The sequence below is a fragment of the Diabrotica virgifera genome, chromosome 5, assembly GCF_917563875.1.
Source record: "Diabrotica virgifera virgifera chromosome 5, PGI_DIABVI_V3a".
NCBI classification, from domain to species: Eukaryota; Metazoa; Arthropoda; class Insecta; order Coleoptera; family Chrysomelidae; genus Diabrotica; species Diabrotica virgifera.
Genome location: NC_065447.1, coordinates 54,545,225 through 54,559,722, shown reverse-complemented (window position 1 = coordinate 54,559,722; position 14,498 = coordinate 54,545,225). Strand labels below are relative to the sequence as shown.

The 14,498-nt window shown below is 33.9% G+C and overlaps 1 protein-coding gene across 1 annotated transcript in view; it reads right to left on the bottom strand.

Annotated features, from left to right (window-relative positions):
• Positions 1–14,498, bottom strand: part of LOC114339306 (translocation protein SEC62) — a 92,172-nt gene that overhangs the window by 35,249 nt on the left and 42,425 nt on the right. Inside the window, exons 3-4 of the mRNA XM_028289944.2 lie at positions 6,247–6,548; positions 4,911–5,098 (exon numbers count right to left, since the gene is read on the bottom strand). Of these exons, the coding sequence (XP_028145745.1) occupies positions 4,911–5,098; positions 6,247–6,548 (490 nt within the window). The remainder of the gene's footprint in view (positions 1–4,910; positions 5,099–6,246; positions 6,549–14,498) is intronic.

Below are 14,498 nucleotides of genomic sequence, written 5' to 3'. Positions count from 1 at the left end.
GTACGGCATTGACACTTCAGATTGCGAACACTCTGTAGATTAGTTTCAAATGGTAAATATTCTGATGTAAAGCATGGACAGTTGACAATTAAGTGACAAAAAGACGTTAATTAAAATTCATGCGATAATGTGTAATTAATTAATTTCGCGAATAGTACATTTTCAGAAAAACCCAAATATATCGAAATCGGTCAAGAATAGGTATAGCAAATGTTGAATAAAATAACATTATTTTGTTCAGTAGAATTCAAAATTAAAGTGAAATATAGGTTGTTCCATTTAAAAATATATAACTTTATATCATTACGCTAAATTGGGACACCCTGTATATATTTCACAAATTTTAATTTGTAGCCGGTACTGACCTACGTATTCCTACGGAAGGAATTTTTAATATCTTTAGCCGTTTCCTCGGTAGGCTCCGTCCCGTTGAGCGTGGCTCACCCTGTATATGTTTTACATGATCATATTATGTATATATTATACAGGGTGTTTGGTAAAGAATAGACCATAGCTTAACCTTAGATTCCTGAGGTTAAAATAGGTCGATTTAAGCTAACTTACCTTAGTACAAAGCTTGATTATAACCGTAATACAGGGTGTCAAGATTAAAGTTATGTATTTTATTTATTTTTGAATATTTCCTGACAGGCATGGGATAACAACACGAAATTTGGTAAATGGTGCTGGTACTGTACACCCTACTAAATTATGTTAAACAAACGTTTCTGGCTACTACCAGAGGAGTACGACGGGGGAACGTGAATGGTTGACTCTTCCAAATGCTACGCCACTGACGGAATTTCTATTTTAGTGCAATTTTTTGATTCTCCAATACTTTCTATGTAAAAAACATGATCTTCATTCGTAACGGTAAACCCATTAGTTTTCGAGATATTTGAATATATTATTTGCATAGAAAGTTTTCAAGAATCTAAAAATTATGCTAAAATAGCAGTTTCATCATTGGCGTAGAATTTGGGAAGGGTCAACCATTCACTTTCCCCTGTCGTACGCCTCTGGTATTAACCACAAACGATTATTTAACATAATTTAGTAGGGTGTATAATTGTACCTTCTCATGGACAATCGGAGAATAATGAAAGGAAAAAACGAAGGAACGAACGAACGTACAAACAAATACAGAAAGAAATCAAAAAGGAAATCAGGATAGCAAAGGAAGATTTTTATAAAAGAAAATGTGAAGAAATAGAGCAATTGCAGGCAAAACATGATATTTTTAATGTACATAAAAAAGTGAAAGAACTTGCAGGTACACAAAAACGTAAGCAGCCAAATACCCTGTATAATGTCAACGGAAACATAATAACAGAACTAGAAGAACAGTTGAAGACATGGAAAAACTATGTTGAAGAACTCTTTGCAGATGATAGACAACAATCTGAACTAAGTAACATACAACGAGACGAAGGTCCAGAAATAACGGAAGAGGAAGTAATGTACGCATTAAAAAGAATGAAAAACGGTAAAGCCCCAGGTCCAGATGAAATACCAACGGAAATCCTTAAACTGATAGAAGAAGACTCGATCCACATTTTAGTTGAACTTTTCAATAGCATTTATACATCAGGAAAAATACCACAAGAATGGCTTTTATCCACCTTTGTTATTATACCAAAAAAGATGAATGCCAAACAATGTAGTGATTACCGTACAATCAGTTTGATGAACCATGTACTGAAAATATTCCTGAAAATTATACACACTAGAGTACACAGAAAACTGGAAATGGACATCAATGATACCCAGTTTGGATTCCGAAATGGACTGGGAACAAGAGAGGCGTTGTTTGCACTGAACGTTATGTCTCAAAGATGTCTTGACATAAATCAAGATGTATTCATGTGTTTCATAGATTATAACAAGGCCTTTGATAAACTGCGGCATGATCATCTAATAATCTAATCAGACTCCTGGCAGAAAAGAATTTAGATAAACGAGACATCCGACTAATAGCAAATATGTACTACAATCAGAAAGCAGTAGTGAGAGTAGAGAATAATACCACTGAAGAAATTGAAATAAAGTGAGGTGTGAGGCAAGTGTGTATACTGTCACCAACCCTGTCTAATCTCTATTCCGAAGACGTAATGAATAGAACACTCTCTGAGCAATCCATAGGTATTAAAATAAATGGTGTTAGATTAAACAATCTAAGATTTGCCGACGACACCGTTCTGATCGCAGAAACATTTGAAGAGCTACATACATTGGTGAATAAGATAGCAGACTGCAGCGAAGAATATGGACTATCTTTGAACATAAAGAAAACTAAATTTATGGTAATATCGAAATCAACACGAAATGTCCAAAATCTATATTTACACAATGAAATTATCGATAGAGCTAGCAAATACAAATATTTAGGCACTTTTGTAAATGAAGACAACGATAGCTCAGCAGAAATCAAAATAAGAATAGAAAAAGCCACATCCATATTCACTAAAATGAAGAGAGTGTACTGTGGAAGAGATTTGAGCCTTGAAATGAAACTTCGCCTGATGAGATGTTACGTACTTTCTGTGCTGTTCTACGGAATGGAGTCATGGACGCTGAAAAAGATTGATATCAAAAAATTGGAGGCATTTGAACTGTGGATGTATCGCAGAATCTTGAGAATATCATGGACGGAGAGAGTCACAAACGTCGAGGTCTTGAGAAGAATGACTAAAGAAAAGGAAGTCATATTTACGATCAAAAAACGAAAACTGCAATATTTGGGACACATTACAAGAGGCGAAAGATATGAACTGCTTCGAATAATTATGCAGGGGAAGATAGCAGGAAAAAGGTCCATAGGAAGGAGACGAAACTCATGGCTAAAGAATCTACGGGAATGGTATAGCTGTAGCAACAACAAATTGTTTCGGTCAGCAGTTTCGAAAATACGTATAGCCCTGATGATCGCCAACCTTCGGAAATAAGATGGCACTTGAAGAAAAGTAGGGTGTACAGTACCTACACTTTCTGCCAAGTACCATAAGGATATGTTAAATAGTTTTACAGGGTGTCCAGAAACTCTACCGACAAACGAAGACAGGAGATTCTTCAGATAATTTTAAGATAATTTAACCCAATTCACTTATTCCGAAAATGCTTCCTAAGGGAGCTAGAGCTCTTTGAAGATGGCGTCTTGTAATTAGTTTTTCTTAAATACCTCCAGAACGCTTCCATTTAGAAAAACAAAAATTGGTACACGCATTTATCTTCAAGATATAAATCTAATCCATCCATTGCAAATTTCTAGTACCGATCATAGGCGTCCGTTTTGGGTAGGGCAACGGTTGTTTTATCGCATAACTTTTTTATCTTTAACTTTTATGCATTTCTGATACTGGTTTATTAAATTGGGAAGTATTTTAGTACTAAAAGGTACTCTTGTTTTAAATCGGTAGGACATACCGTTTTCTAGAAAAATCGATTTGAAAACTTTTCGCTTTTTGAATTAAAAAAAAAATTCAAAAAAAAAACTGTTTAGAAAGACGAAAACTGGTACATTTATTTATATTCCAGAGACAAATCGATTTCATTATTTGCGAATTTCTAATACTGGTCATAGGCGTCCGTTTTGGGTGGGTCAACAGTTATTTGATAGAATAACTTTTTTGTCTTGAATTTTTGAGCATTTTTGACATTAGATTATTAAATTATGAGGTATTCGAGTACTAAAAGTTACTCATACTTTATGTTGGTAAAATACTTCGTTTTTTGTTGAACAGTTCTTTTTTTTCTTTTTTTCATTTTTTTCAAATTCCAAAAACGAAAAACTTTCAAATCGATTTTTCTAGAAAACGGTGTGTCCTACCGACTTAAATCAAGAGTACTTTTTTGTACTAGAATACCTCACAATTTAATAATCCGGTATCAAAAATGCATAAAATTTAAGGACAAAAACGTTATGCGATAAAATACCCGTTGCTCTACCCAAAACGCACGCCTATGACCGGTACAAGAAATTTGCAATAGATGGAATCGATTCATCTCTGAAAAGTAAATACGCATACCAATTTTCGTTTTTGTAAATAGAAGCGTTCTGGAGGTATTTAAGAAAAACTAATTTCATGACGCCATCTTCAAAGAGCTCTAGCTCCCTTAAGAAGCATTTTCGGACTAGGTGAATTGGGTTAAATTGTCTTAAAATTATCTGAGCAATCTCCTGTCTTCGTTTGTCGGTAGAGTTTCTGGACACCCTGTATAGTATCGCGCACACATAATTCTTAAAGTTTTAAATAAAGAATAAATTATTAAAAAAAAAAGAATACTTTAAAATAATTTGACATATCAGTCACATTTGTGATACTTGGCAGAAAGTGTAGGCACTATACACCCTACTAAATTATGTTGAATAATCGTTTCTGGCTACTACCAGAGACGTACTACAGGGGAAAGAGAATGGTTAACCCTTCCCAAATTCTACGCCACTGATTAAACTGCTATTTTAGCATAATTTTTAGATTCTCCAATACTTTTTATGCAAATAATATACTCTACATTCGTAACGATAAAGTCATTAGTTTTCGAGATATTTGAAGTTAAAAATAAAAAATCGCACTTATTTCGATTAATTTATTATGCTCCTTCGTTTTTAGCTTCAAATATCTCGAAAACTAATGGCTTTATCGTTAAGAATGAAGAGCATGTTTTTTACATAGAAAGTATTGGAGAATCAAAAAATTGCACTAAAATAACAATTACGCCCATATGGCCCATTCTTTACCAAACACCCTGTATATCCTGATTTTTGAGATTCGTGTTAGGCTCTTGGATTTAATAGTGCTGTGAAGGCTATACATAGATCTGTTTGCTGTCTGAACTGCCAAAGACAGTTAACAAAAATACCTGTTAAATTGAAGCTAAATTATTAGCAAATAGTAGGAAAATGTACATACCTGACAGATGGTGGCCATAAGGGGAAGAGACAGATTCCAATAGCTCCCAAAACTAGGAAAGTACCGATTATCCAATAGTGGAAAGGAATTGGATCATATATCCAAACGTAGGCATCTAAATTATCTTCAAAACGTTGGTCATAATGCATTTCCAATTTAATTTTCTTCTTTTTCTTTTCTTTTTCAGGCTATAAAAGAAACATAGATTTACATATTGTTCTGAAGCTATTTCTTTGTGGCATCTTATGTAATTTACTATTTTATTGGGAATAAATAAGCCACAATTTAAGTTGAAAATGTAATTTATTGACGTTTCGACCTCCACTTCGGAAGTCGCTGTCAAAATACAAAATACTAAATATATAACAACAAAATAATCCGGGTCCGGACAAATAACCCGGACAAAAAATCCCCACAAATTATCCCTGGACAAAAAATCCCCGGACAAAAAATCACCGGACAAATAATCTCCGGACAAAAAATCCCTACAAATATTTTTGGACAAAATATCCCCAAGAAATATTTGCTGCCGAATAGTTCTCTAAAAGTTTTTCCGAAATTTTAACAAATTTCGAATTCTAATTCCATGCTGAAAACTTTTACATGACAAAAGAATGTGAGTTTTTTCAAAAATCGTGGAAGATATGGGGAATGAGCTAAGGCCCCGTTTTCATGACAGGCGCTTAACGTGCGTTTTGATAACGCGCGTTTATAACTACATACATACATTTTACTGAAGACCGTTCACATGCTAACGAGCGTTTTAGGTCATCAAGACCCGCGTTGGCATGTGAACGGTCTCAAGTAAAATGTATGTAGTTGTAATCGCGCGTTATCAAAATGCGCGTTAAGCGCCTTTCATGAAAATGGGGCCTTACCTCATTCCCCATATTTTCCACGATTTTTGTAAAAAGTCACACTTTTTTGTCATGTATAATTTAAAGTTTTCAGCATGGAATTGGAATTCGAAATTTGTTAAAATTTCAGGAAAACTTTTAGAAAACTATTCGGTAGCAAATATTTCTTGGGGATTTTTTGTCCGGAATTTTTTGTGGGGATATTTTGTCCAAAAAAAATTCTGGGGATTATTTGTCCGGGATTTTTTGTCCGGGGATAATTTGTGGGGATTTTTTATCCGGGATTATTTGTCCGGGGATTATTTGTCCTAGCTTCCTCTCAATTCATTGCTGAATTTAAGTGTGTTTTATGCCTTTTTATCATTGTTTGTATCTATAACTCCTGATCGGTTGTTGAAATGAAGCATCGTTTAAAAACCATTCCATTAATCATTAAATACTTATATTTTTAAAATAAAGAGATGAAAGCATCAACTAACCTTTTGATCCTTGCTACCTTCAACTACACTGCTTTCCGCGTCAGTCACCTTCTCCTTTTCTTTCTCCTTTTTCTTCTCGTCCTCTCCAGAATCCTTCTTCTCTTTATCTTCTTTCTTATCTTTTTTCTTGCCTTTCTTTCCTTTTAATTCTTGTTCGTCTACCGGTACTTTACGTGCCCGATGGAAGAGTTTGTGCGTTAGCATGACGTGGAGATAATCGGCAATACCTTCTCGAGTCTTGAAGAGTGGATCGTCTTTGGTTGCAAAAGGTGAGTTAAGGAGTGCGTCGACTGCTCGAGCTCCTAAAAGAAAGTACATTTGTGTGAATGACAGATTAGGAAGAAGGAAAGTTAACAAGAAATGAATATCAAAATTTTTAAACGTAACTCTACAGGAGTTTTTTTTATCAAAGATTCTCCTGTATACAATCGGAATTCTATTGATTTTCACAAAATTTATATAATGTATTATTGTGTTTTCAATTTTATCAATCAAAGGCAAAATAAAAATTAAATTAATTTTTTTTTAAATAACGCGGGCACATAAATTTGATACACCCTGTATATTGATCTGTAAATATTTATTAGAATTTAGTTTGGATGTAAGTGGATTTCTTTTTTAATGAGCTTTCCGATGAACCATTAAAGACTTTTGTGAATAATTAAAGTGAAAAGGACGATGTATTCAGGTTTAAAATGGAAAAAGATTGTTTATTACGGGAACTATAGAATCCACAGGTAGAGGTAATTATCATTTTCTAGAAAAATGGTTTAAAAGAAAGTTTGGAATTTTAATATCTTTGTTTCACCCCGAGTAAATGTTGTAGGGTTCCCCGAAAGTAATTAGGATGGTCGGAATAATTTTGAAAATGACTGTTTGTTTGTCGAATGGAAAAGAGAAATGTTTCTGATTCTTGGCATTTTGGAAGGGGAAAAGTGGTTTGAATGTTGAGTGAATTTGAAAAAGAAGGCATTATGTTATTGGCATCGCTGAGGAGCAGTTCGACGTTTTCGTGGATAGATAGTTAGCAAGTACCAGTGGTTGTTTGATAGTGGAGAATAGTGCTGAAAAGTGGAACGAGAGACAGATCAAATTGAGACGAAATACCTCTTTGATTCTGTATTATTGTGAGAAGGAGAGCAGAGAATTTTTGGAGTTTTGTTTGAATCGAGTACTGGTCAAAAGAGGCCTGGCTTGTTGGAGAATTGGTGGTGGTATGCTGATAGTTTTGAAGCTGGAGAACGGAGACGGCTTTGATGAGTAGCCTTTAACATAGTCAACGAGGGAGAGCTGTTTTGGGTCACGAGAAGACATCAGAGTGAGTGAAGCAAAAGGTCAGTCAACTTATGTGAAAGATATTTTTATGTTCGGAAACTAAAATTTTGAGTAAAAAGCGTAGGAATTAAAATTCCAATATTTCAGAAAGTAAATAGGGAGTATAGCTAATCTTGCGAATACATAATTTGGTTTTGTTTATTTTGTTGTACCAAAGTCATCGGGAACAAACCGATAAATTGTTTTTTTTTTAACTAGAATAAATTTAAATGGTAGAAATTTCATTCGGACATCTGTGTCCACAGGTTTTAGATTTGATAGATTTTTAGAGTATCGATTTTGATAAATAAAAGACAATTCTGTATGTTTATTTTATATTTTGCTTTATTTCTTTTCCCTATTTTATTCCGATTAGGATCAACTAAGAGATACTGAACCCACGAGAGAAGATAAGTATAACGTAAGATAATTTAGACATTTTCTTGATATTATAAAAAGGCACCCTGAGATTTTTTATTCATTTTTTTATGTATGATTTGCGACAATTAAATAATTAATCAAATAAATAATAATTAATATAAAATTAATAAGAAGCAGATCATAACAGTATATTGGACAGTAATACATAACTAATGTATATATGACATTAGATTGTTCAAAAATCTTTACTTACTATAATCTCTTAATACAAGACCGCTTGTATTAAATTGGATCAAGAAGTTACAGCTAAAGTTTCTATTAAGAGTGGTGTCAGACAGGGATGTGTTATCTCCCGACATTGTTCGATGCCTACACCGAACCAATTTTTGAGGATGCTTTAAATAATCATCGCGAAGGTGTTAAAATCGGTGGTGAAATTATTAATAACGTCAGATACGCAGATGACACCGTGTTCAATCACAAATTAATCCCTTAATTTGTAATCTCACATTATTCTTAACTTCCTAAACTTTTATAGTTTCACCGTGTATAATTGTGAAACATATTGATTAACAGTTTTATTAGAGTCTATTCAACTTACTGAAAACTAAATAAATTGCCAAATAGTTGTTATTCTAATCGTACTTCCAAGTGTTGCAGTTGCGTCCTCGATTAAATTGTAGTTCTAAGCTTTCAAAGTATTCAAAGTTCAAACTTTTGCTATTATGCAAAAAGGCAATAAAACTTATTGATGAATCGTAGCATTTTGGTGAGATTATAAATTAGCTTTAGGGACTATTTTGAGTCGCAGTCTATTTAGAATAGTTAAGTCATAACTCTAGTGCGTAAGGCATTGTTCGAAGTTACGCCGAGTGTAATTATTATCAGTAGCTGTCATTAAGGGCAGTATATTATAAAATTTTACCTTATCAACACCTGTAGTGTAATAATTCAGTAGCTGTCAATAAAACCATATTTTTTACTCCACGACTTCAAACATTTTATTTATCATCGTCGATCGAGAAGAAACAGACACAGGGCATAAGAAAACAATTCGAACCTTTTATTGCATCGAATTGTCCACACCGCCATAATGGCAGATAATCTAGAAGACCTTCAACCCTGTTGAACGCTGTAAATAACGAATTTACTTCAAAGGGGTTAACAATCAACGCAAAGAAAACAAAATGGATGGTGGTCGGAAAAATTAATATCGAAGACTCAATACTAAAATTAGATAACAAAATCCTGGAAAGGGAGGAACATTTTAGATATAGAGATTCTAGAGGTAGCAGACTACCCTGCTATAATCCCAAAGCCGCGTTAGCGGTATAAAAGGAAGACTATTGTTATTAAGTTTTTTTGTAATTTAGTTTTAATGTCATTTCTTAAGGTCATTTCTTAGTCAAGGTATTTACGTTTTTCCAATTTTTCTTTATATCTTTATAATTATTATTTTTGATTTAATAACCATTGAACATAATTAAATAAAAGACGTCATTGCAAATTACTTTCTGAATAGTTACTATATTTGCATTTAAATTTTATCATGCGATAAATGCTAAAACAATTCATTTGCATCGATTGTGTTCATACTACGTTAACCATAATAATTATTAAAATGAAAGGAGCAATAAGAATGTTTCAAATGTAAAAATGTTCCAGAAATAAAACAACACTACTAGATTGTTCATTTCTATTTTAGAATCTACATTTTTGAGATATTTGAATAACTGATATTTGATTGAATAATGATATTTGACATAACTGTAAAAGAAATTAGCAAGAGGAATCCTACATTCACGGACAAAAATATTGCCTATTTTATTCTAAGTATTGTTTCTATGTTAAATTTTACCCTTGAACTTGCAGATACATATATTTCAGTGATAAAAATATTTGGAGTGTTTTATGTGTACATATTATTGTAATTTATTACAGACAATTTGAATACTTTTTTAGAAGTTATACTTCTTTAGGCGCGATTGAGATTGAGGGTGAATTTAATTGATCTGCGCGCATGCGCACACCGACAGTATGGTATTAGTCGTTATACGGGCTCTGATTGGGTGTTGAAATGATCTGTCAATAATAAATAATTGTTCAATATGAAGGTAAACAAATGTATAATATGTATATTAGTTTTATTGTTGTGAGGACAGAAACAAAAAAGTTTATAATTGTAGTGACATTTTAATAGTTTTTAAAAGCAACAGGTACGGCAACAGGTACAGGCAACTAAGTACTTTCAACACATAACGTGCCATCATCAGAGCTTCCTAAAAGGACATTTAAGATAAGAGATTTTTTATAAACAAAAAGATTGAAAAAACTTACGTCCTCTTATAAATCCTTCATAGAAGAGCAATTGTTAAAATTCACATGATAAATCATGGATACTGGGCAAAAGCCACAGATATCGGGTATAAAACCCTTAAAATTTAAAGTTTATCCCATCTAAATTCTATTTTAGTTTAAAATTACAACATGTCTGCGTCAAACCATTGTGAGTTCACGTGAACAGCTGAGCACTGTCATTCATTAAAATGATAAAGAAGGAACCACTAATTTATGCGTCCTTTATATTGGTATGTAAATAATAATTAAAAATTAATTAAATTGAAAATGGCTAAAAAGCCATGTGTTGGTTAAATTAATTCTAAGTGAAGATACTAAATTTTAAAGTTAAATTTTCAAAATTACAATTATTAATATTGAAGTGAAATGTTAACGTGTATGTAAGTTATCAAAATTCTTTTAAAAAACAAACCGTTATGGTTTGCCAAGTGTGGAAGAAGTTAGATGAAAACAAACCAAGGAGAAGTCTCATTTGTCAAGTTCAGAGTTCGAAAGCTGTTATTTTATAAAATTAAATATAGTTAAATTTCTAGTAAACGTTCAATTTCTTTGAGAACATACACCTGTTTGCCGGTTTGACCAACACAATTTTTGCCTAATATCATTGTAGTTACACCCGAAAAGTAACTTAAAACCATAAAAATTTTCAAAAATGTAACGCAAATTTCTTCAAATGAAATTTTTTTTTTTTTTTTTATTATCTCCCTTTATTGACAATCAGATATAAAACAAACATCTATAAGTCAATTTGTTGGTCTTACATTAAATTAAATTATTGTAAATGTGGTGACGTGGAGAGGTAAACATCCAGCGATGTTTCCTCAGTTACCTCTTAGGTCGGAGGGCCAGCTTCTTCTTAGTCTTCTATTGTGGACAGGTTGCAGTAGTGGATGAAGTAGTGGATTAGGATGGTCTTCTAGTTTGTTGTGGTGTTTTCTGTTGTTTTCTCGGATGACTTCGGTTACATATGGAATTTTTAGATCTGTGTGTAGAGTTTGGTTTGATACATACCATGGTGCATTAACTATTGCTCGAAGTATCTTGGATTGCGCTCTCTGGATAATCACAGTATTGGATTTGCTAGCACAGCCCCACAGTTCAATGCCATAAGTCCAGATTGGCTTTATCACTGCTTTATATATTAGCAATTTGTTTTCTATTGAAAGATGGGAATTTCTTCCAATGAGCCAGTAAAGTTCTTTGGTTTTTAGGTCAAGTTGCATTCTTTTCTTTGTTATATGGTGTTTCCAGTTGAGTTTATTGTCAAAGTGTAGCCCTAGATATTTGACTTGATTACTTTGTGGTATTTTTATTTGATTGATGGTTACTGGTGGGCAGGTTCCAGTCCGGAGAGTGAATGTTATATGGGATGATTTTGTTTCGTTTACCTTAAACTTCCACTTCTTCAGCCATATTTCAAGTGAGTTTAGATGCTCTTGGAGATTTTGTGTTGCTGCAATAGGATCTTCATGCTTGGCAAAAATAGCAGTGTCGTCTGCAAATGTCCCGATGGTTGTTTTATCATTTGTAGGCAAGTCATATGTATATAGTATGTACAATAATGGTCCTAGTATGCTCCCTTGTGGTACGCCAGAGTGAATAGGCTTGTATTCCGAGACTTCTTCATTAACTTTTACTTTAAACTGCCGTTCGTGTAGGTAGGCTCTCAGTAGGTTGTAGTAACTTGCTGGAAGAATTCTTTTTATTTTGCATAACAAGCCTGGATGCCAGACTTTGTCAAAAGCCTGACTGATGTCTATAAAGGCTGCTGTGCAGTACTGCTGATTTTCAAGTGACTGGTTAATGGCGTTGACTATGCGATGGCATTGTTGTATCGTTGAATGGCTTTGTCGAAATCCGAACTGATGATCTGGGATCCAATTTTGTGGATTTATTTCTGCATTTATTCTGTTTAGGATAAGTCTTTCAAGCAACTTGGAGATTGTTGGTAATAAGCTGATAGGCCTATATGATGAGACATCTAGAGGGTTTTTGCCAGGCTTTGGTATCATAATTATTTGTCCAATTTTGAGTGCTTTGGGCCAGTAGTCACATCTAAGTATTGCATTGAATATGTGCAGTAGTTTAACTATGCCCTTTTTGGGTATTTCTTTTAACATTTTTGCGGTTATCAGATCTTCGCCTGGTGCCTTCTTTGGGTTTAGGGTGGCAATTACGTCTCTAATTTCTTTTGGAGTAAATAGTTTTATTCGGTCCTGTATCTGTAGTGGTTCTTCTAATATTTGGTTCGCTTCTGGTACTTGGTCGTCATTTAGTGGAGTAAAAACTTCTGCTAAATACTCGGCAAATAGGTCAGCCTTTTCTTTATCACTTTTTGCCCATGGTCCTGGTGGTGTTGAATTTTTACGTATTGGAGGTAATGCTGTTATTGGCTTTCTCTTACTTTTTATGGGCTTCCATATAGAGTTGTCTTGTCTTGAAAGATTGGTGATATAATTCGTAAATGACTCATTTTTGACTTCTTGCAGCTTTGATTTTAATTTGTTGCTGATGCGATTGTATCTTGTTCTGCTGTCTGGTGTGTGTGTTCGTTGCCATGCAGATCTGGCCTTTCTTTTTTCAGCTACCAGTTTTTTTATTTCTAAAGGTATATTACTTATGTTTCTGTTGGGACTACTTTGTGGGGTAGCTGATTTAGCTGCATACTGTAGTATGTTTATAAATTTGTTATAGTCCTCTTCTATTTCTTCCGGTTTTTTCAGCCTCGTTGTTATTTCGATAGTATCGTGAATTATTTGTCGGTAAGTGTCCCAGTTTGTTTTATTGTTGTGCAGGTGGAGTTTTGGTTTTTTAGTGATAACTGTTGTACTTACCGTTGCTATTATTGGGCTATGGTCAGTAGTTAGGTCATAGCTTGGTGTTATATCTGTATAAGTTATACCGATACCGTTTGTTATGAAGAAGTCCAATAAATCTGGTTTTTTGTTGGGATCGGTCGGCCAGTATGTTGGTGTTCCCGTTGAGATAAATGAGTAATTCTTATTTTGTATAACATGTGCCAGTTCTCTGCCTTTTGTTGTTATAAGTCGTGACCCCCACAAGGTATGCTTGCTGTTGTAATCTCCCCCAGCAATGAATTTTGGTCCTAAAGTTTGGAAAAATTCTTCATAGTGTTCTCGTTTTAGATTATGGCGAGGAGGGCAGTACACAGCTGTTACGTTGACATTATATGGAAGTGCTTCAACGCTTACTGTCGTTGCTTGTATGTGTTCTTCTTTGTACTTCAGTAGTTCATGATGTTTAATATTTTCTTTGATGAGTATTGCTGTACCTCCGTGGGCTGTGCCGTCAGGATGCTCAGTATGATATAGTTTATATTTAGGTATGTTAAAATAAGTTCTGTTTGTGAAGTGTGTTTCACTAATTAAAAATATGTCAATTTTATTTATGTCTAGAAATATTTTCACTTCTTCTGTATGGCTTGGAAGGCCGTTGGCATTCCATTGGGCTATTCGAAGAAACTTAGCCATTTATTTCATTTTGTTCATAAGCATGGTAAGCATGTTGAGGACCATGCTATTTTGTTGGATTAGTTGGTTGAATAGATTCTTGAATTCTTCCAAAAACTTGTTTAACACAGTGGTTGTATCTTCTGTTTGGTTGCGTTTAGTTACTTCAGCATAGCTCATGCCCTGGGGCAGTGGATTGGATAGTTGTTGTGTGTTTCTTGTGTATATATCATTTGTGTAGATTGCTGATGGGTTTTGATGCTATCCATTGTTTTTATTGCTTCCTTTGGTAAGTTTCTTATAGTGATCACATCCCTTGTAATTGGCTGGGTGGCCTCCATTGCATAACGCACATATGGCTGGCGTCTCCTTTGACTTTTTGCACGTGGTGGTATTGTGTGAGCCTCCGCATTTTACACAGACGTATGGTTTATTACAATATGATTTGGAATGTCCATATTGTTGGCATCTCATGCACTGTATTATACTGTTTTTTTGAGTTCGTGGAGGTTCTATGTGTACTACTCTGTTCTGTAGGCCTGTTATATTATAGACATCTTTGTTGTTTTGCGCGGGTTCTAAATCTACAAAGAAGAGATTAAGTGGTTCTTTGGTTTTTTGTTGTTTTACATTAACTATGTTTCTCACTTTGTGCCCTAACTGAGATAGCTCACTTTTTATGTCATCAGTATTGGTTGAGTGATGTAAGTATCTGATCACGATTCTGTA